The sequence below is a fragment of the Fundulus heteroclitus genome, chromosome 15, assembly GCF_011125445.2.
Source record: "Fundulus heteroclitus isolate FHET01 chromosome 15, MU-UCD_Fhet_4.1, whole genome shotgun sequence".
NCBI classification, from domain to species: domain Eukaryota; kingdom Metazoa; phylum Chordata; class Actinopteri; order Cyprinodontiformes; family Fundulidae; genus Fundulus; species Fundulus heteroclitus.
In genome coordinates this window covers 28,142,995-28,163,759 of record NC_046375.1, presented here as the reverse complement: position 1 = coordinate 28,163,759, position 20,765 = coordinate 28,142,995, and the positions used below count along the sequence as shown (strand labels likewise).

At 40.4% G+C, this 20,765-nt stretch overlaps 1 protein-coding gene across 1 annotated transcript in view; it reads left to right on the top strand.

The window, feature by feature from the left end:
- Positions 1 to 20,765, top strand: part of lama4 (laminin, alpha 4) — a 65,543-nt gene that overhangs the window by 37,385 nt on the left and 7,393 nt on the right. Inside the window, 14 exon segments of the mRNA XM_012878260.3 lie at positions 3,815 to 4,000; positions 4,337 to 4,476; positions 5,114 to 5,278; positions 5,819 to 5,964; positions 8,678 to 8,840; positions 8,933 to 9,016; positions 9,018 to 9,067; positions 10,526 to 10,694; positions 13,456 to 13,587; positions 13,670 to 13,812; positions 13,914 to 14,043; positions 16,709 to 16,846; positions 17,516 to 17,649; positions 20,587 to 20,751. Of these exon segments, the coding sequence (XP_012733714.2) occupies positions 3,815 to 4,000; positions 4,337 to 4,476; positions 5,114 to 5,278; positions 5,819 to 5,964; positions 8,678 to 8,840; positions 8,933 to 9,016; positions 9,018 to 9,067; positions 10,526 to 10,694; positions 13,456 to 13,587; positions 13,670 to 13,812; positions 13,914 to 14,043; positions 16,709 to 16,846; positions 17,516 to 17,649; positions 20,587 to 20,751 (1,945 nt within the window).

Below are 20,765 nucleotides of genomic sequence, written 5' to 3'. Positions count from 1 at the left end.
TTGAAAAGCAGCCGTTCTCGCCTACCACCAACTCAGGCCACATCATACTCTGACACAAAAACTCCACCTGCATCAACCACCCTCAATACTCAGAACCCCTGCATTGATTGTAGATCTCTAAGGAAGATACAAATAAGCTATTTCCTCTTCAGAGGACCAGGACAGTTCCAGACCTGACAACATCTCCTACTCATGCCTGAGAGGCTACGCTGACCAACTGGCCCCCATCTTCACTGAGATCTTCAACAAGTCTCTGGAACTGGATCTCTTACTGCTTTAAGCATTCCACCATCATTTCTGGCAGCAAGAAACACACCATCCCAGGGTTAAATGAGGTAAGGCCTGAAGCCCTGACATCTGTGGTCATGAAATCCTTCAAGCAACTGGCGTTGAAGCATCTGAGGGAGATCACAAGCCCCCTGCTGGACCCGCTGCAGTTTGCTTTCCTGGCAAACAGGTTGGCAGATGATGCAGTCAACCAGGGACTACACTTTATTCTGCTCCACCTTAACCACTCAGGGGCATAGGCTAGGATCCCATGTGCTGACTTCAGCTGAGCCTTCAACACCTTCAACCAAGACATCCTCCACCTTAACTTCACCCAACTCAGAGGGTCCTGGCTGCCCTGGGCCCTCTGTGGTGAAGAGTCCCACGCTGCCCACTGCCAGACTGATGGCGAATAAAACAAAAAAGTAAAGTCGGTTTCTTAAGGTTGGTTCATGGCAGGATAATTAGCCCCAATTCTACCCCGATCTTCCCCTTCCGAGAGGCTCCGACTATCTTAAGAGATATTCCCGTGTGTGTCGTGTGTCAGAAGTGATCTGGTCCACTAGGAAGGACGCTGGGACCGCTCCGACCTCAAATCAAATATATTTAGCATGTTGGATTGTCTTGGCCCAGTGTCCCCCGAGGACAAACGAACATGTAGCCTGTTGAATATGACGTTTAGCCAATCAGAAAGCGGGGTGAGGGAAACCCTGAGAGAAAAATACAACTCACCTCCACATCTTAGTGCAGCAAACGTAGAGCCCTTGTTCGTGCTGTCTTCACTCCTTTAACGCCTTTTCTTTTTGCTATATTTTTTCTCTGTTAAAATCAGTCCACAAAGTATCACCATTATTCTTCCTCCTCCTCCATGTTTGTTTACTCTGAACTCACGTTTGAACCTGAGAGGATTTCCAAGATATCCCATCTGACATCTGAATGGTCCTGACTGAAATCTGGTCATGTGTGGTGTGTTGTTCTTGCCATCTGACTGGACACCACGCGCTTTATGAGCAAACCTGTTTTATCTATGTTTTCTCCACCATCACCACCAAAAAGGAAAAATAAAAATCTGCAAAATGCCTTTTAGGAAACCAATTGTCGCTGAGAGCTGTATGGGTGTGAGCGTATACCAGCACACCAGTGCTCTGGGGGTTGGAGAGCAGCCTTTCAGCACCTGAGAGGGAGGTGTAGTCAGTCTCCGCTGCAAGCTATGACAGAATGCAATGCTCGGAGTCTAAAGCAGCATATTGCCAGGAAATATTTGATCCTTAAGCCGTGTTTCCTTGTGATTCTCCCCTACAAAGTCTTCCAGTCGTGCCAATGCTTTACACACGAGTGTCTTTGATCATGTACAGCAGTTAAAGTAGCCTAACTGCCTCGACCTTGTCACAATAATCTGTTAAAATGTGAACACGTCATCCTGGTGATCATCGGGAGATGTGATGGTTGAAAACCCTGATAAAATGTTGTGTAAACTTTTTTTAAGATTTAAGATGGCTTATGGAGTTTTATTTATTTAAAAGGTTCTTACGTATAGTTATGTGTCACCAGCGTACGCATGAATAACAGCGGTTTTGAATGCTTATGATGAAGTCGATCTATGAGTCTGATATGGTGTGAAATTGAATGCCTGATAGGAATCATGATGTTTGGCTGCGATTCATCTTTTTACCATCGGTGTTGACAATATCCCTGTGTCTAAATGTTTTGTTTTTCTGTTGCTGTCGTCGTTGTTTTTTTTTTTTTCATAGATCCCGACTTTTGTTTCAGGCCCCATTTTGTGCATACACAAGCTTTATAAATGAGACCTCAGATTCCGTAATGTGATTTGTTAACAGGTGAAAACACTACAAGCCCCAGCCCTCTCTGTAATGTGTCACTGGCTGCGCGCCTGATGCGGTCCAGAGATTGTATTTTCCACAAAGCAGATGCGTTTTACTTTGCCAATGGTCTCTCTTTCTGTCTGACCCTTGACTTTCCCATCATATTGTTGTGAAGCTCCGACCAAGAGAGACCAGGGTTGTACATTGGTCGAAACTGCGCAAACACTGTTGCGTAGAACTGCAGCTACATTCAGTTCAACCAGATATAATTACTATGACTTCATAATTCAATTCAATTAAATCTTCCATGGGATTAGACACTAATTCGAATTTGGTGTGTCTGAGCCTTTACACTGTTTGGACAAAGGCACTGCATAGACTGTATTTCCTGCTGCAACTTAAGAAGTACAACCTCCAACAGGAGCTGCTGGCCATCTTCTACACTGTCACTGTTCATTCTGGTTTGGCTCATCCACAAAATGAGACGGTACACTGCAAGGAACAATTATCTGCAGAGAGGATGTTATGGGCTGACCTAACCTACACCCAGGACTTCTACAAGCCTAGGGTCAGGAAATGGGGATCTCTGAGACCTAAACACCATTACAGTGAGGTTGTTGGAGAGCGAGCAGGCAGGTGAGTGCTGAAGACCCTGGAGCAGCAGCAAGGAACTGTGGGAAGTTTTAACGAAAGGACAAGTGGCAGGAGCTTGGCATTGAAGCCAACATGAAATGTTCAACCTGCAGGTGCAGAGGACACCAGGAATCTGCTCGAAGAAATGTGAACAGTAAAACATAAGTTAATTATTAGGAATCTTTCAAAAAGTCTTACATCTGCTTGACTCTACCAAGAAGACTGAGCATCAGGCGAAGAGGGGTTGTCCAGCAGGAGCTTAAATTACCAACAGTCAGATCTTGGAATTGCAGACAAGTATGTGGGAGCCTTAAGTTTAGACTAAATAATACTGTCTGGTTTAAAAATAATCTAAGTTTGGATTTAGAACTCTAAATTCATAAGGTTCAGAAAAAAATAATATAAATGATGCCCAAAATATTGTGTATTTGTTATTTGTGAGTGAAAAGTATGATGTTTATATATTTACATTTGAGTCTTTCAAGGCAAGAGAAAAAATTCCATTGGACAAATGAACCAATGGGAAGATGTTTTAAGTTGGGCCACCATAATGCATTTTTACACCACATCACTTTTTTAATAGTCGTTCTAACCAGATATGTTTAGCATGTTCCACTGTGTTGCATGCATTTTAAATGGAAAAGTCACGTTTACAGACACAGTTTTGAATGTAGATAATCATGAACCTCTATATAAATTACAGCCTAGTTCAAACATGATGCCATGATTAAAGCTGGATAAAATAACGTTGTAATGAACTATGACATTTTTTAAATTATGGGTTTAGGGTGGTAAAAATTAACTGACACTAGCACTGCTTTGACTTACTTCACCCAGTTGGAAAACCTGAACTCATACAAACTGAGCTACCCACAGCATAATAGATATTGACTGTTCATAACCTCTCAACAGAATCCCAATTACAAACCCAAACTATGTCTTTACTGTATTCAAAATCATCATACTTTTATTAGGGATGTTCCGGTTCATAATGTTCCAGATCAGTCTATAACCATTAATAGTGATTGCAGATGTACATGAGTGCAAATTTTCTATTGTTCAGTTTCTCACAAATCTCCAACCATTTACAGACAGAACCCCACAACGTCTGAACTTTTCCTTGGAAGTGGCAGAAGAGACTCTCAACCGCTCAGCAGAAGTCCTTCAAACCATCACTCCAATCAACAACAAAGTGCAGCAGTGGGCTCATAACATGAGAAACAACGAGTACTCCACAGCTGCCTACGAACGTGCTGTTGTGTCTGCTGGGGAAGCAGGTGAAAAGTCTTTATTCAGCAATGTTTCCGTGAGAAAAAGCAAGAATGGAGGAAAGAAAAAAAGAAAACCTTGTTGATTTAAGGGACAATTAGGTTGTAGTGCTCTATGTGGTTACAAAGCCCAACTGCACATTATCTTTGTCAAATAATTTAAGGATTTGAAGTATTATTTAAATTCTTAATAGATACCATTAAAGATGGGAGATGACTTGTGGTTTCTATATTTGAGTTAAAAAATGCTTAGACTTGTTTTAAAGCTGAATATTATTGGATATTATCATTCCATTTCTTCTGCACATACATTGAATTGTTCTGGTTCTTGGTTCTGTCCTCCAGTGAAAAACCTGACAATGCTAGTTCCTGAGTTGCTGGACAAGCTAAAGGTGGTTGAAGACAAGAAGCCTGTCAACAATGTGACCACAAACATCATGAGGATCAGAGAGCTTATTGCACAAGCCAGAAGTGTGGCCAAGAAAGTAAGTTTATATATATATGTGTTGAGTTTTGTAACTGCATGATGTCTCTAGGGTTGGGTTAATGGGTTGATATTGTGCATTGTGGGAGATTTTACCCGTCTCTTTTGTTTTCTGTGCGTAAATCAGTCTTTGCTCCTCCTTTGGCAGGGCTCGACATATATGTTACCCGAAATTACAAACTGAAAGTCATGACAGGAAATATACCAATTTAGGTTGCCGTGGCCACCCACCACTGCTGCTCAGCAGGCAGGTCATTCTGTTGTTGTGGCCCATAGATATAGCACTGCACGCTCCTATGTGTCCTGACTGCAGTATTAATGTTTTAAATCATTATTCCCTGTTTGTGTGTACATACCTTGTTGTGTTATTCTGATTTCCTATGGCAGTAGAACTCCTCACTATCTTGACCACCTAAAGCTTTTATGATGTAAAGTTTACATATATTTTATGTATATTAGTAAAGGATACATTTCATCATGATAAAAAAATGGGTAAAAGGACAAAATTCAGCTTTCCTTTTAGTTTTAGGGTTTCTGTGACTAGATTTATCCAGCTATACTTCTTTTTTTATACTTTAGGAAATAAAATGCTCACATTACAGGAAGCTCTAACACATTTTGGTTTCACACGGCTTCAGGTTCAGGTGTCCATGAAGTTTACTGGAAATTCTTCGGTTGAGGTCCATCCACCCAGCAAACTGGAGGAGCTGAAGACAGCGACATCCATCAGCCTCTTCATGAAGGTGGACCCGGACAAAGACCCCATAGAGGACCGGTTCGTCCTGTATTTGGGAGACAGAAATGTGAGGAATCCATGCAAATTAAACGTTGTTGGGGGAAAAAAAACTGTTTACCCTGATTTAGAGCTAGTGACCATGCCAAAGATAAAAAAGGGAGACAACAGCTAGCAGACATGGAAAGTTTGTTGTAATCTTGGCAGTTAGGGTGAAATGCTTTGAAGCCTGCCAGCTGGCCCGGCTGATGGTTTCCAGGAGACGACTGAAACAAAAGTGCATTTGTGTTCGTTCAAAGTTAGAGTTCTTCTGTTCATCCTCCCAAAATGAACCTCATGCTCAGCCAGTCAGACTACATTATTTGTTGAGCTTGCAGGACTTTGTTGTCTTCTTTGCAGTGGGGTTTGTCCATGATCTTATTATTTGGAAAATAGCCCAAGAATCAACCTAAATGGTAGACACACATGAGGGATATAATTTTAAAATCTAGTAAAACACTGAAATAAAATGATCTTTCCACATTACAGCTCATACAGGCATTATGAGATGGTTAAATGTTTTAAAAAGTCACAATGTTAAAAGAAACCCTTGATTTTTTTCTTGTTTCAGGGCAAGAAGGACTACATGGGCTTGGCTATCAAGAATGACAAACTGGTGTTTGTGTACAATCTCGGGCGTGACGATGTTGAAATCCCATTGTCCTCCAAGCCTGTCAGTCAGTGGCCGGCAGTCTTTAACTACATCAAGATAGAAAGGTAAATGAGCTTCAGGAGAAAAAGGTGATTTGGTGCACAGTCAGTATACAGGTATGTAGACAGGATTATTGTAGCTATCATTAATACTCTCTGGCAACAAGGATTTACATTGTCACAGACATATGAATCTATAATTATGTAAATTGCAACTATAGGAGAAAAATTATTTAATTCACAAATATTATCCTTTTATTTAAAAACAATATTACTAATTGTCTAATTATTTTTCATGGTCAGGGAGAGTAGTGCATTGTGATTTTTTCAGATTCCTCTGTCGTACAAATCAAAATCATTCAGCAGAGTTACAACTACTACAGAAAAGGTAATTGGTCCGCAGCTGAAATGCTGGGCAGGTTAACCAATCAGACCTTACTGAGAAAAATTAACAGCTTAAGAAATATGACCCAAACTGGTTATAAACACATCTATGCAGCTTCTTGAAAAACTACATTAAAATGTACTATAATAAAACGCTCACGTCTGTCTAATACTTAACTGGCCTGCATTAAGGCTTTGAACCATGAGTATTTCAGCTGATGTTTTCCCTGTCAAACAGCTTTCTATAACACTCCACCACACTCCTTGACAAAATCAATAGTCACACTGATAAGGAAATCAAACAAGAAATGCATTATTGGATAGCAAAAAGGTTAAGTCAGGGGATTTCTGGATGGATTCCTCTTCAATAGACAGTACAGCCAGCACAGTTTGCCCTTTCTGTCCCACGTTAGTGTGAAGAAATAATTTTATAATTTTCTACTGAAACACCTTTCTGTCTCTTCAGATGTCATTGGGGTTGTGATAGCTATTTGCATTAATCGAACAACCGTACAAACTGTGCTCTGCAGATTGCTGTGTCAGCATCCTCAACAGTGACAGGGCAGAAGTTATCCCTGCAGACCCCATATTGTCGTACATTACTATCAGTTTATCGTTCAGTTGTCCTTTGCAGATCGCTGGGAAAAGTCCACATGTGCTGTCCAATTGCTTCTGTGGGAAATTCTTGTCGAAGTCCAAGACCAGATCTGGGTGAATAAGTTCAGATGAATAAAGCCCGACAGCTGGTGCAGTGTAGCAGCATCTGCAGCTGAGTGTGATTCCTCTGTTGTCAGCGATTAGTTCAGATTATTTATGGACTGTGTGAAATCCACTTAAGCTGGTTTTTCCTTTTCAGATGATCCGTCGCTCCTTTTAGGAAAATGTTGTAGATACTGTCCCAATGTATAAAGGCAGGGTGAAGAAACAATAAATTGTCCTTGAGCAGTGTGGATTTCCTCGAGGACAAATGCACGACGTGTCAAGCTTTTTGGATTGACACACTGTTCAAAGTCAGATCTTTATAGAGAGTACGACTCTTTAAGTTCCTCCCGATGCTGGGATCCTCCCACCACACATTTCGTCCACATTCCGTATTTAGCTTTTGGGAGAGTGTGGGGGAAAATGTTCAAAAACTAACAGGTTTAAAAAAGAAAACTCTGACTGGTGATTAATGAACATGTCCGTTAAATGATGTTTAATTGATGGGCATCCCAGTGCACAAAGTGCACATGAAGAAAAGGCATCCCTCAGCCTAGCTGCATACTACAGGACGTGACCACTTATTACAGCAGCTCCATCATAAGTCTGGGCAATTACTTTACTTTCCAGTTTAAACAGCTGCAGCTGTCCTACCAGGACCGTTTCCAATCCCTCTGCAGACCTTTCTTCTAGTGGGAAGAAACCCCAGGAATCTCTCCTATGCAATGTATTCATGAGATACAAGAGCCCAATTCCCCTGGCAGATTCCTGGGTTTCCCCTGTTACAAATGGGGCTTCTAACATTTAATCCCCATTTTTTTGTACATAAACCTCTGAAATGCAATCAAGCAGCTAATTTGGCCTGGATTTAGAGGTGTATTTGGCTATCTGTTTATTTGACAGGTGGTCTGCCAACTGATTAACTGGTTGGCCAGATCTCAAACAACACCTTGATACCCTGATGAGTAAGAGTCATCAGATGGACGTAGTGTCGGTCATGTGCCCCATGTGTAATGCAATATGTTTATTGGTTTTCACCAGCCCAATGTGTCTCTGTGCAGTGATTATCCAGCTGACAGGCAAAGTTCACCCTGCACAGTATTGACAATTTTACACTGTTACCAACATGACTTTTTTTTTTTTTTTGTCCAATAAATGTTTTAAATCCACAGTCTCTTTTGGGGTCCTCCAAACACCAAAGACAGAAATCAGAAAGGAGGGTTATTAGCTACACTCGTAGTTAGCTAGACCTTTCCTGAAACCAAGTGACAGAAAAATTGGTTTTGTCGCCTTACCTTCTGCTGGACTTCGGTCGAAATACCCTCGACCTCTTCAGTTCCAATTTTTCCTCTGACATTGAGGAAAAAAGGGGGCAAAAGCCAATTGTGGGGTTTTCTTGTGATCATTTTGCAGCATTTTTGTTTTATATGTAGGAAAATATGATGCAATATTTCAAACATGTGTTTTTTAGGTATTTTAACATTTTTATTATAAACACCACAGAAGGCTTAGACCTGTCAGCCCCCTTATACCAACCATCCCTGATCGGTCCATATATAGAACAGCACTTTCTACTTTCATGAAGGCCTCACTCAAGATGCTCTCTTTGTGTCAGAAAATCTGTTTCGGATTACTTCTGTGCTTTTAAAACAGTGGATAATCAGTTTATGATTTATTTATGATTTTCTTTTTGCAGGTTGGGGAGACATGGAAAAGTCTTCCTGACTATTCCCAGTCAGGGCCTCACAGATGAGCAGAAATTCATCCAGAAAGGAGAAGCTCCCACCACAGACTCCCTGTTCGATATCGACCCCAAGAACATAGTGTTCTTCATTGGAGGTGTCCCACCAGACGTAGAGGTAATGAGTTTAATAAAGTTCCTTAATCCCAATTCTTCTGTCCACCCAGTCTTTGCTGCATGGTGATAAATGTTCTTTTTTTTCCAAACTAGCTGCCACCTCCTCTGAGTCTTGCCCCTTTTGTGGGCTGCATCGAGCTGGCTTCCCTCAACAATGACGTCATCAGTCTTTATAACTTTCAAAGAGACTCACCTTTTAAATGTAGCTATTTCCCCTCCCTGCCCCAGGTACCCATTTACATACCTACTGTTCATCAGAAAACTATTCACATCCTTGACCTTTTTCACATTACATGTCACCACCATGAATTCCAACGTGTTTTATCTGGATTTTATGTGATGGTCCAACACAAAGCCGGACGTAGCTACAAAATGAAAGGAAAAGGATGCATTATTTCCAAAATATTTGATAAATAAACTTCTAAAATATATTTAGCATTTGTATTCAGCTTCACTCAGTTCTCTTTACAACCAGGTTTCTCTGCCATTACAGCTACAAATCTTTCAGGCTTTGTTTCTGCCTGCAAGGAAGGATTTATGAGAATGTGGGCCCCTGAGCTAGAGCTTCACAGATTTATTTTATAGTTGCAACAGAGCTAGATTGAGCTTTATGTGTTTTTATAGCCTAGCCAGTACAAATATGGAGATTTTCCGAAACACTTGTTGCATTTAACCTTTCCCAACTAAAAGAAACCTCCCAAAGTCTTTGAGTAACTATGCCAGGCCTGTCTTGTTTGTGGGTTGTTCAGGACCCAAATGACAGCAGGACAGATGGATGCACATTAAATGGAGATTTAATGGAAAGGCAAGAGAACAACTTACAGAGCACAAGGAAACAACACAGTGACCAGGAGAAGTAGACCAGAGAATTAAGCTGGAGAGGATGAGACTAAAAGGGGAAAAGGTAGCTGATCAGAAACAGCCAGGGTGCAGCTGTGAGGAAAGACTGTAACCGAGGTTAAACAGAGAAAATGAGAGAATAATGGCTGACATAAAACACAGGGAAACAAGGAAGCAGAAACCGGAAGTTTAAAAACCAAAAACATAAGTGTGTTGCAAACTGCATATTAGTACAAAACAGTTTAAAATCCCTTACAAAGATATTGTATTGTTTCTTTGAGCCAAAAGGTTGGGCCTAGGCTACTGCCGCTGAAAGACCTTGCAAAGGTCTGGACAGCTTCCCTCTGTTTATATTGCATAGTATAACGGTGCCACCACCTCCATACGTCTCTATGCAGTGCCTTCTCTGATGTCTTCCTTGGTATTTATGATGAAGTCTGTTCACAAATTAGCAAATCTCACAGACTGGATCTTTTTTCTAGTTAAGTGATTTCTGATGGTAATAAGATGCACTGATTTTATTTAGGTTTATCGAGGTAAAGATGTCTGAGGACATTGGCACACATTTTTAACTTTTCTGTAGAAAACATTAAATAATTAAAAAGCATCATTATCTTCCACTTCACAATTATGCACTACTCTGTGTTGGTCTGTCATATGAATCCCCAGTTCAAGTTGGTAAAGTTTCGAAGACAAAATCTGAAAAAAAAAAAAAAGTTTAAAGGATATGAATAGTTCTGCAAGGTACTTCAATTGGTCTTCGGGCTCAACAGAATCTTAAAACACTTACTTAGATGGTGTAAAGCTGCATACTGACCCAAATCACACTTTCTCCTCTGTTGTCAGGTACAAGCTGGCGTTCTCCCAGAGTCGTGTTGCAAGCTATCTGTTTGATGGAACGGGCTACGCACTCATCAGTGACATTATGAAAGTGACCCTTAGTCCTGTCATAAGATTAGATATTTCTGTGCGAACAATCACAAACAACTGTGCCATTTTCCTCATGGTCAAAGGGGTACGTCTGAAACTGAGATGGTGAAATGGTTTTGTTTGCTTCTGCTCCAGCAAACAGGTTATGTGTCTGTCTGTTTGTTACTGTTGACAGGATTAACAAAAACTCCCAAATAAGAGGCTTCACCCTACATTGAAGTGCTAACTTCGGACCTGGGACCATCTATGGTCTAATTAGGGTTCTTAAAGACTTCTTATTCAGCCTAGCTAGCCATTTGTATTTCCACCTAGTCCTTGTTAATACTATGTTAGCTATTACTTATTGACCCTAAATGAAGTTTCATACTTTAATTGTACTCATATATTTTGTATTATTGCACCACCTGATACATCCATCCATTATCCACCCAGGGTTGTGGTGGGACTGGTACAAATCTCCAGCAGTCAATGGGCAAAAGATGGGGTACTGTGGAAGGAATTCTAAACAATAACTAACCTCCTAGAGTTACTGAATAAGGCAACAGTGGAGTGATGAAGTTCAAGCACTTTTATGGAGAAACAGAGCAGAGATCACATAGATGGAAAGTAATCGCACCCTACAGTCCCGCTGCAGTCTGCTATTTCTGCCCTGCTTCCTGCCCTGCTTCCCCTAAATACCCCCCAGCTGTACCATGAGATAACAACAGACAAAGTCATATCCCAGACATTGATTTTCTGCATAGTGAAACCAGAGCATTTGGCCTTGAAGTGCAGTGCCTTCTGTGTGTCCTTATGTCTCCAGTCCAAGTTGGCATCAAGCCATAGTGACTTCAGAATAATATTCTTATAACAGGTACCCCCACCCCAACAGACAGTTCACCAGTGCATTTGTTAACTACTTTAACAAAACACCATTAAATTGACATTAATCTTCCCTATTAAATGCGGTAATAACGCCCATAGCACTATCAAACGATGGCAGAGTGAAACAAATATAAGCATTATGTTTAAAACAAATCATAGTTGCGTTGACTCAGTGGCAGCGCTAATATTATTCGGGAGTCTAATAGCGCTATGCTAGCTGACATTCACCGCTAATTTAAAAAGACTTATAAGTTCTATTTGGTTTTAATGAGCGGACCGGACAACACAAACATCAATATCCCATCAGTGTATATAACTCTTATTAAAATATAGTTTGTCATAACCGTAAAACACACCCAAACACATCAGCAAAACTTTGTTTCAAGAACACTAGAGGAAGCTATGCCTGTAAGCTCGGTCAAGCTATAGAACCCATTGAAAACACATTAAACCATTTTAAATGATTAATCCCCTACGACTCTCTACAATGTCTGTCCGCCAAACATATGCCACTGCCTCTGGTTGTGGTGATTGGGCATCCAGTTGCAGTGAATTACTCCGAGGTCAAGCTGGTTTTCCCGAGCAGTGAGCAGGCGGCTACCTCGAAGGGGAAAACAGCCGTCATTTGGGAAATCAGGGCTGGGCGAGCTGTACACTCTGGGGAGGGGATGCGCTCGGGCTGTGGAAGTGACGGTGGGTGAATCTCTGTGCAGCAGAAGTGTTTCCTTAGGCTTCCTGTGAGGCTGTGCACAGGTGTGGAGGGGGGTGTCCCAAAGGTTAGGCACAGTCACGTCGCAGGGCAGGGAAACTGTCTCATGTGGTCTTGACTCAGCTTCCTGCAAAAACTAAGGAAAATTACAACAGCAGGTTTCTATATAGGTTGGTTCCTTACTCCGGCATCTGATTACACAGAAGACAGATTAGAGACTTACCTCCATTCCTAGTTGAGCACATTTGTGGGTATTCCAACCCCATTTGGGCCCATGGCTTGTCTCCCCAGTGTGACCCACTCATCACGATGGCTCACAGGCAAAGAGATGAGTGTTCTCCAATTCTGCTCTAAGCAGTGGGCAAAAGAGAGAGATGATAAACCTGGCCACTTAGTCTTTACAGAGTGACCCCGCCCCCCTGCTGTGATTTTATTCCACATGGCAATTGCACAACACAACCAAGGACACATCTTATAGCATATTTTACTGAAAGAAATGTCATTGATATAAAAGCATATTTTGAGAAGCTCCAAACTAAAACTTCAATTATAAACTGAATGATTATATTGCAATTCGTTACTAAGAGAATGGAGAATTGACCTGTCAGTAATCAATCTGATATTCTGTAATGATTCATACATTGAATTGAGAAGAATAGGAATTACTTAATAGAAAAGTCCCAAGGGGCATTGAGAATGAATGTTCGCAGTCTCAGCAGCTGATTCATGATCCAGCTTCGTCTCAGGTTCTATCAACATCTCTGTCTCTGAAATTCAAACACAAAGGTTGTCTCGCTTAATGTGGAGTTCTAAATACCTGGCTTAACTCTGAGTAAAGGTTTAGGAGGTACAAACCAGAATTGTCCGTTTTCAGTCAGGACCGCCACGGTCACAGAACAGAATAAGAGAGTACCTAAGTTTGGAAGGCTGTTCTGTTTTTCTAGGGAGGTCCCGCTGAGGTTGGGAAGCTGCTGATTCTGTGGTAGATTCTGTACATCTTGTGGTTCTTGTTTCTATTTTTAGTGCTGAGATGGTGAGAGAGCAAAAAGGTAATCTTGCAAGGTAATCTGGTGTATACTGAACGTGCCTGAAGGCAAAACGTAACAAATCTTACTGGAGGTTTAGGATTAGGAGATGAACAAAGACGCAAGATTAACAAGGAGCTTGATAAAACCAAATGGGGTGCTTCTTTGATTCATCCAGCAATATTGAAAAGTTTGTGTTACAATTTCTTTTACTAATAAAGCCTGAAGATATTTTTCTCTCCTTTCAGGAAAAATTTTTCCTTTTAGAAATAAAGAATGGCTTCCTGCGACTAACGTACGACTTTGGTTTTGATGATGGACCAAAACTGCTGGAGAATAACTTACCAAAGTTTCAAATAAATGACGCTAAATACCATGAGGTAGCTCGTCCTCTCTTTTTTTCACCTCTTACTGTGATCCAAACAAATTGTTACAACTAACCTGGTTTCAACATTCTAACAGGTGTCAGTGATCTACCATCAGTCAAAGAAAGTTATCCTACTAGTGGACAAGACTCTTGTTAAAACTACGGAGAATCCAAAAACCCCACTGCCTTTCTCAGATATTTACATTGGTGGAGCACCATCCAGCATCCTCAAATCCAGGTGAGCTGGTAAATATACCTGTAGCCAAAAAATTACATCTAGTAGGAAGTTCATCATCTCTATTAACAAAGCAAACGTTTTGATGAAATGTATCCCTGCAGGGTGGAGTTGTCTTCTGTGGTTGGCCTGAAGGGTTGTGTCAAAGGATTCATGTTCCAAAAAAGAGACTTCAACTTGTTGGGGGAGCCTGGCACCATTGGTATCAGCAGCGGTTGCCCTGAGGAGTCTGTTGTGAGTGAACAATTGACCAACTTTAACACCTACACTGATAATACAACCTGCTCATCTCTGGGAACAATTCATAACATTTTTAAGGCAGGAAATAAGGCCCCTCTGGGACTACAGCCCCCACTTGTCAGTTAGTCAGTCAATATACAGAAGTCCTCATTTTTTTTTAGTAAACATGTGCAATTATGCTTTAAATAAATACATTTCATATCACACTACCATACATGTGATGGTCATATAATGAGAATATTGTGAAAAACTAGATTTTTGTCAGTAATTCCATTCAAAAAGCTAAACCTATCTATTATATTTATTCATTACACACAGACTGATATAGTTTTGTTTATTTATTTTGCTTTTGATGATCATAACTGACAACTAATGGGAAAAAAAACAAATTCAGTATCTCAGAAAATTTGAAAATGCTTAACACCAATATAATGCCCTAACCCAGAAATGTTGGTCGACTGAAAAGTATGAACATTGAAAGTATGAGCATGTACAGCACTCAATACTTAGTTGTGGCTCCTTTCCCTGGATTACTACAGCAATGCGGTGTGGCATGTTGTTGATCAGTGTGTGACACTGCTCAGGTGTTATGAGAGCCCAGGTTGCTCTGATTGTGCCCTTCAGCTCTTCTGCATTGTTAGGTCTGGCATATCGCATCTTCCTCTTCACAATACAGAGATACCATGGTCCTTAAACCAGGTACTGGTAGATTTGGCACTGCGTGCAGGTTCCAAGTCCTGTTGGAAAATGAAATCTGCATCTCCATAAAGTTGGTCAGCAGCAGGGAGCATGAAGTGCTCTAAAACTTCCTGGTAGACGGCTGCTTTGATCTTAGACCCAACACCAGCAGATGACATGGTACCCCAAGCCATCAGTGACTGTGGAAACTTTACGCTGGACCTTAAGCAACATGTAGTCTGAGCCTCTCCTCTCTTCCAACAGACTCTGGGATCTTGATTTCAAAAGAAATGCAAAACTGACTTTGATCAGAGAACATAACTTTAGACCACTCAGCAGCAGTCCAGTCCTTTTTGTCTTTAGCCAAGGCGAGATGCTTCTGATGCTGTTTCCTGTTCGAAAGTGGCTTAACACAAAAAATGAGGCAGCTGAAATCATGTCTACCATATGTCTGTGCATGGTGGTTCTGAAGCACTGACTCCAGCTGCAGTCCACTCTTAGGGAATCTCCCCCACATTTTTTAATGAGTTTTATTTCACAATCCTCTCCAGAGTGTGGCCGTCCCTAATGCCTTTACACTTTTTTCTGCCACATCTTTTCCTTCCCTTCGCCTCTCTATTAATGTGCTTGGACATAGAGCTCTGTGGACAGCCAGCCTCTTTAGTAATGACCTTTTGTGTCTTGCCCTCCTTGTGCAAGGTGTCAGTGGTTATCTTTTGGACATCAGTCAAGTCAGCAGTCTTCCCCGTGACTGTGTCGCCTACAGAACCAGCCTGATAGAACATTTAAAGGCCTTTGCAGGTGTGCTGAGTTAATTAGCTGATTAGAGTGTGGTACCAGGTGTCTTCAATATTGGATCTTTTCACAATATTCAATATTCTGAGACACTGAATTTGGGGTTTTCATTAGTTGTCAGTTCTAATCATCAAAATTAAAATATATAAAAACTTGAACTATATCAGTCTGTGTGAAATGAGTGAATATAATTAACAAGTTTCACTTTTTTAATAGAATTACTGAAAAAAAATCTAGTTTTTCATATTCTAATTATGTGACCAGCACCTGTATATTGACACTGGAAAGTCAAAATAAAACCCAAACTTTAATTTGAAAAAGCTCCGTTTATTCAGACAAGGGGAAAAGCTGACATTAATACATCATTTTTCACAGGGTGAAAGGTTCTACATTCCCTGTTCATGATGTTAATAATTCTGTAGAACACTTTTTAGCCGGTAAGACAGAAATTAGTCTTCCAGTATAAATTCACCCAACGTGCACATTTCATGTGACCATAGTATGCAATTTCAGTTAAAGTCCCATTTTTTCTCCTACCATCATGATCTGCATGAGTGCCAGAAATACATACTTGAGTCCTCAAACAGATGTTTGTAAGATTTGTAAAAAATATTTAAATTCTAGCGTTTACTGTAGATGTCTGTCTGTTCTGAAGATCCAAACAGATATTCTTCAGATGATGGGTATGTTTTCTTGTCTTTCCCACTTGGAAGAGTAGCTAAGTATACCCCAAGAAAAGACGGTATGGTTTACTGATTAAACATTTCTAAATACACTCATCAACACAAAACATAATATAAAAGATTAAATATGCTTCTGTAACATTTATAATGTAGGGTTTGTTGGGAGTTGTCCCATTTATTGTGCTACTAGTGATTTTGTGAGAAACAATTTTATTTTAACATGTTGTTTTTCTCCCCAGTACATATTTGAACTTGGATCAAAGGTTGTAGATTTAGTCAGTTTTACCATATGAAATCTTGCTACTGCAATACCAGAGGAATTTATTTTAAGGTGTTTGACCGTGGCTGTGTAGAACACTGTAACTATGAGACTGTCAGAGAAACACACACTGACGGTTGTCAAATAACTGGCAGTTCAGCCAGTTATTTAAATACACAGCATTTAAATGATCTGGTTGAGGGATAAAGTGTGCTGAAACTAAAGCGTGTTGGTGCTGTGACAGATTTCCCGTGAAGCTTATTTCAGTGGAAAGAGCTACCTTGGATCCACTGCAAAAATCACACCGTTTGACAACTTTGAAGGAGGACTTAACTTCAGAACACTGCTGCCTGATGGACTTCTGTTCTACCACACTGAAGGGGTAAGGGCTAAGCCACCACACACACACACACACACACACACACACACACACACACACACACACACACACACACACACACCTCCCATTGACTTCCAATCATTTTCTATTGCTTTCTATGCCCTAACCCTAAACCCACCCTAAACCTAAGGTTGCAGTACATAACTAGCCCTAACCTTAACATAAACTCAATTCACACCTTAGCCCTAAACCTAAGCATTAGCTCAATTTGCATTGTGTGGACCTTAGAAAATGTCTTCACAATGGCAATCGTCCACACAACATTGGTCTCCTGTCAAGTTTTGGTCCACACAAAGATAGACATACAAGTACACACAAGCATTAACATATTCCATTTATAAATCTCTTCATTTCCACCCTCAGTTTTTGTCTTGTTTTCTGATACTGATAAAGTTTTTTTTCTAAAGTAATGAACAAATATGATGAATATCATGGAGACGTCTGAATACCCATGTCATCCTGGGAGCTGAGTTGTCCAAGACAAATCCCTCCTTTTTCTACATGGTTTCTCTGTTGCTGACAATTTGTTCAATCAATGTGTTGAAACAGCAAAAAAGTAACATTGTTTAATGGTTTTTAATACAGCCCCACTGTATACTATTAAACAAATAACTTGTGCTGCCTGACTAATTAGAAGATGTTCCTCCTTAGTCTGATGAGTTCAGCATTGCCCTGGAGAAGGGAGCAATAGTGTTGAACAACAGAGGGACGAAGGTCAAATTACAGAAGAAGCAATACAATGATGGAAAAACACACTTCTTATTGGCTACAGTCAACAAGCAAAGGTAGGCACCTCCTCTTGGCTGAGGGCAGCTTTGTTTACTCTACATTTATGCTGGGTTTTATGCTTCCTACTGTTGTACAAATTTGCATGTTTTTTTTAAGTTATTTAATGTTTATCAAATAACTCTCGGTCTGTTAGGCATTGTCCAGTGAATATCAGCCTAAGCAGTTGATATTAAGACAATAGTTGACAGAGTAATTCAAGCACTGGCATTCTTCTAACAGCAAACTCTGCAAACATATGGATAAAATGAGTCACAATTTCTCTTCAAGTGAAATAATTTATTAACAGAAATAAATTGCACATCCAGGAAACATATAATGTTATTTATGTGTATTAACAATATATTTTTTTACTAGGCTAGTGAAACTTAACTAAAACTACTAAGCAAAATTAAGATTAAGGAAACTAAGGAACTATGTGCACACAAAAAACAAAAAGACAAATTAAAATAGTTGAAAACCATCATAAGAATGATTCAGTGAATCTTGGGTTCACTGCAGATATAAGTCAGAGAACCAAAGTTCATCTTAAAGAATATGAAATGAGGTTAAATTAGCTTAAATAATTTAGAACAACATTTGGTATGTGTTCAACCCATTCTCAATGTGTGGTGTGTTGTGCTTGCCGTGTGGCTGTACACCACACACTGTAGGATCAAACCTGTTAGGACGAAGGGTATTAAAACATCTTTCAACAGCTTAGTAGGAAGAAAGTAGAAAGAACAGTAAGCAGATTTCATATGTTGCACAATTTCATCCAGAAAAGAACCCAACTGGAACAGTGGGGGCAACTGAGTGGTCTCGATTAGTAGAAATACCAGTAACTTATAACAGATGTTTCATTAAAAAAGGAGAGAAACGTCTCACGGTTACTGTCTGAGGCAGTGAGCGGAACAGGGGTAGTGGGATTTAGAACAGCATTAATTGTTAAATACCACCCTGGAACAATGAGAGCTGCTATAAATAATATCAAATAGAAATAGATTCTTTAACGGATTTCTGGTACAGAGCAAGACAGTCTCCTTAAATTTTCCAAACATATGTGCAGTTTATCCTTCTTCCATTGACACCCAGCCTTTCTGCATTGTTTCATTGCTTTTTGTATTTACGCAGGTATTCTTTGTCTGATATTAAAAATGTGACCAAAAAAAGGAAAACTGAAGAAACCTGTGCAGGGTAAAAACCTTTTCACAGAGCTGTACAGACAGTTGGGTTGAATGGTTGGGTCCAGGAAAAGAGAGAAGGTCTGCATTGTCAAACCCAAGCAGAAGAGCCTTACATGACTGTTAAAAGCATTTGCAGAGAAAAGTGTTCAAGGAAGCACAAGGGGGAAAGAAAAATACATGAAAAACATAAATCAAACACATAAACACCTTTAAGACTTTGTGTGTTTTTTTATCTTATGATCGCGTTTAAAAATGGTCTCTGGGGTTTTCAGTAAGTGGTGGAAGAGATTATCGGAAAACAGAAAGAAAAGGAAACCCAACAAAGCAGACAGATGAGGTTGGAGAGAAGTTTAAAGCAGGGTTAGGTTCTAAAACAGCAACCCAAGGTTTGAACATCCCAGCTCTATTGAACCCATCATTTGAAAACATAAAGAATGGCAGAAATGCAAACCTGCCAAGACATGGCTGCCCACTTTAACTGACAGGTCTTTGGCATCTCTGGAAGACCCTGGTAAAGAATTTGACAGGACAAGCTTTAGTCGGGGTGATGAGGGGACAAGGACCTGGGAGTTTGTTCTTTACCTGGTGGATTGTCGGTTCAAACCCCTGCTCTGACCTTCTCGTTTTGTCCTTGGGAAAGACACTTTCCCAAGGCACCAATTGTAGGGAACCTCATTTCTGTCCCCCCAGGGATGCTGTGGCCACATTTTAGCTCACCACTGTTAGTGTGTGAATGACTAAATGTAGTTGTTTTATGAAATTTTTATTCAGGTTTGGAAGAGATCGGCAAGACACAGATAAGGACTCAAACAAAACACTGTTTCTATTAGGATAATAGTGCCCATATTTATTATTCCCCACAGAATACAGCAACACAAAACAGCAAGCACTTCGCACACGCAAAGTAGCAAGCACTTAAAGCAACATTGCTTTCAGACAAGCGTGATGTTCCATCCCTTACCCTGGCACAGAACTGGGAAGCCGGTCAGTCCGGTAAGAGCACAATCCACGCGGCCGGGCGTCCACTCGGACCCACGGTAGACTTCATCGACTGAGGGCGGTTCCCTCCTTTTTATACCCATAAACAAAGTATCAGATGGGAGCGAGAGTGGCCAGTTCTCTCTCTCAGCTGATCTGTTCGTCCCGTTTCCAAAACATGTTTTCAAAACAAAAACCGTTCCCAGCATCTCAGCAGTTTGTGAAGCAAAATAACATTGCGAACTCAGAATACAGCAAATATAAGCAAAATAAGGAATACAGAATCAGTCTTTCCCACAACACGTTGTCATAGGTTCCCACCACAAGTTAAAACAAGTTATAGCAAAATAACACATGTTGTTCTTAGTTTTATGTGAGCAACATAATAACAGGCACGAGCATATATGTTGCTCTTAGTTTAAAACTAACCAGTTTTTCCCAAAATACATTCTCAAAGAAGAAAAATAATTCTTTAATATATGAGTAGTGTAAAGGGTTTTGGAGTCCTCGGGACTTGATAAAGCACTGTACCAGCATGAGCCATTTAGTTGTGCACTCCATGAATCTGCTCTCTGAAATATCTTTTGTTGGTTTATCAATTTAAATCCTAATAAAATCTAGTCAGTCTCAATGAGGATGAATGCTTCTGCAAGGCACTGTCGTAATTTCAGAAGTACAGAGTGGGCAGCAACCTCTTCTTAGCATGATACAATGTTCTGATATTTTGGATGTGCATATGTAACTGAACTTCAAAGCAAAGGTTTCTGACTACTTAATTCTGGCTCACCTCAGGTATTTACTATTAGTGGATGACAAAGACAGACAGGTGAAAACGTTGCAGTCATCAGCCACAAAGTCCTCCTCCGATTCCCCCGTAAAGACCTTTTACTATGGAGGGTCTCCGAGCAGCAGCTTAAAAAACTTCACTGGTTGTATCAGCTACACGTACATCAACAGGTAAATGCCCACCA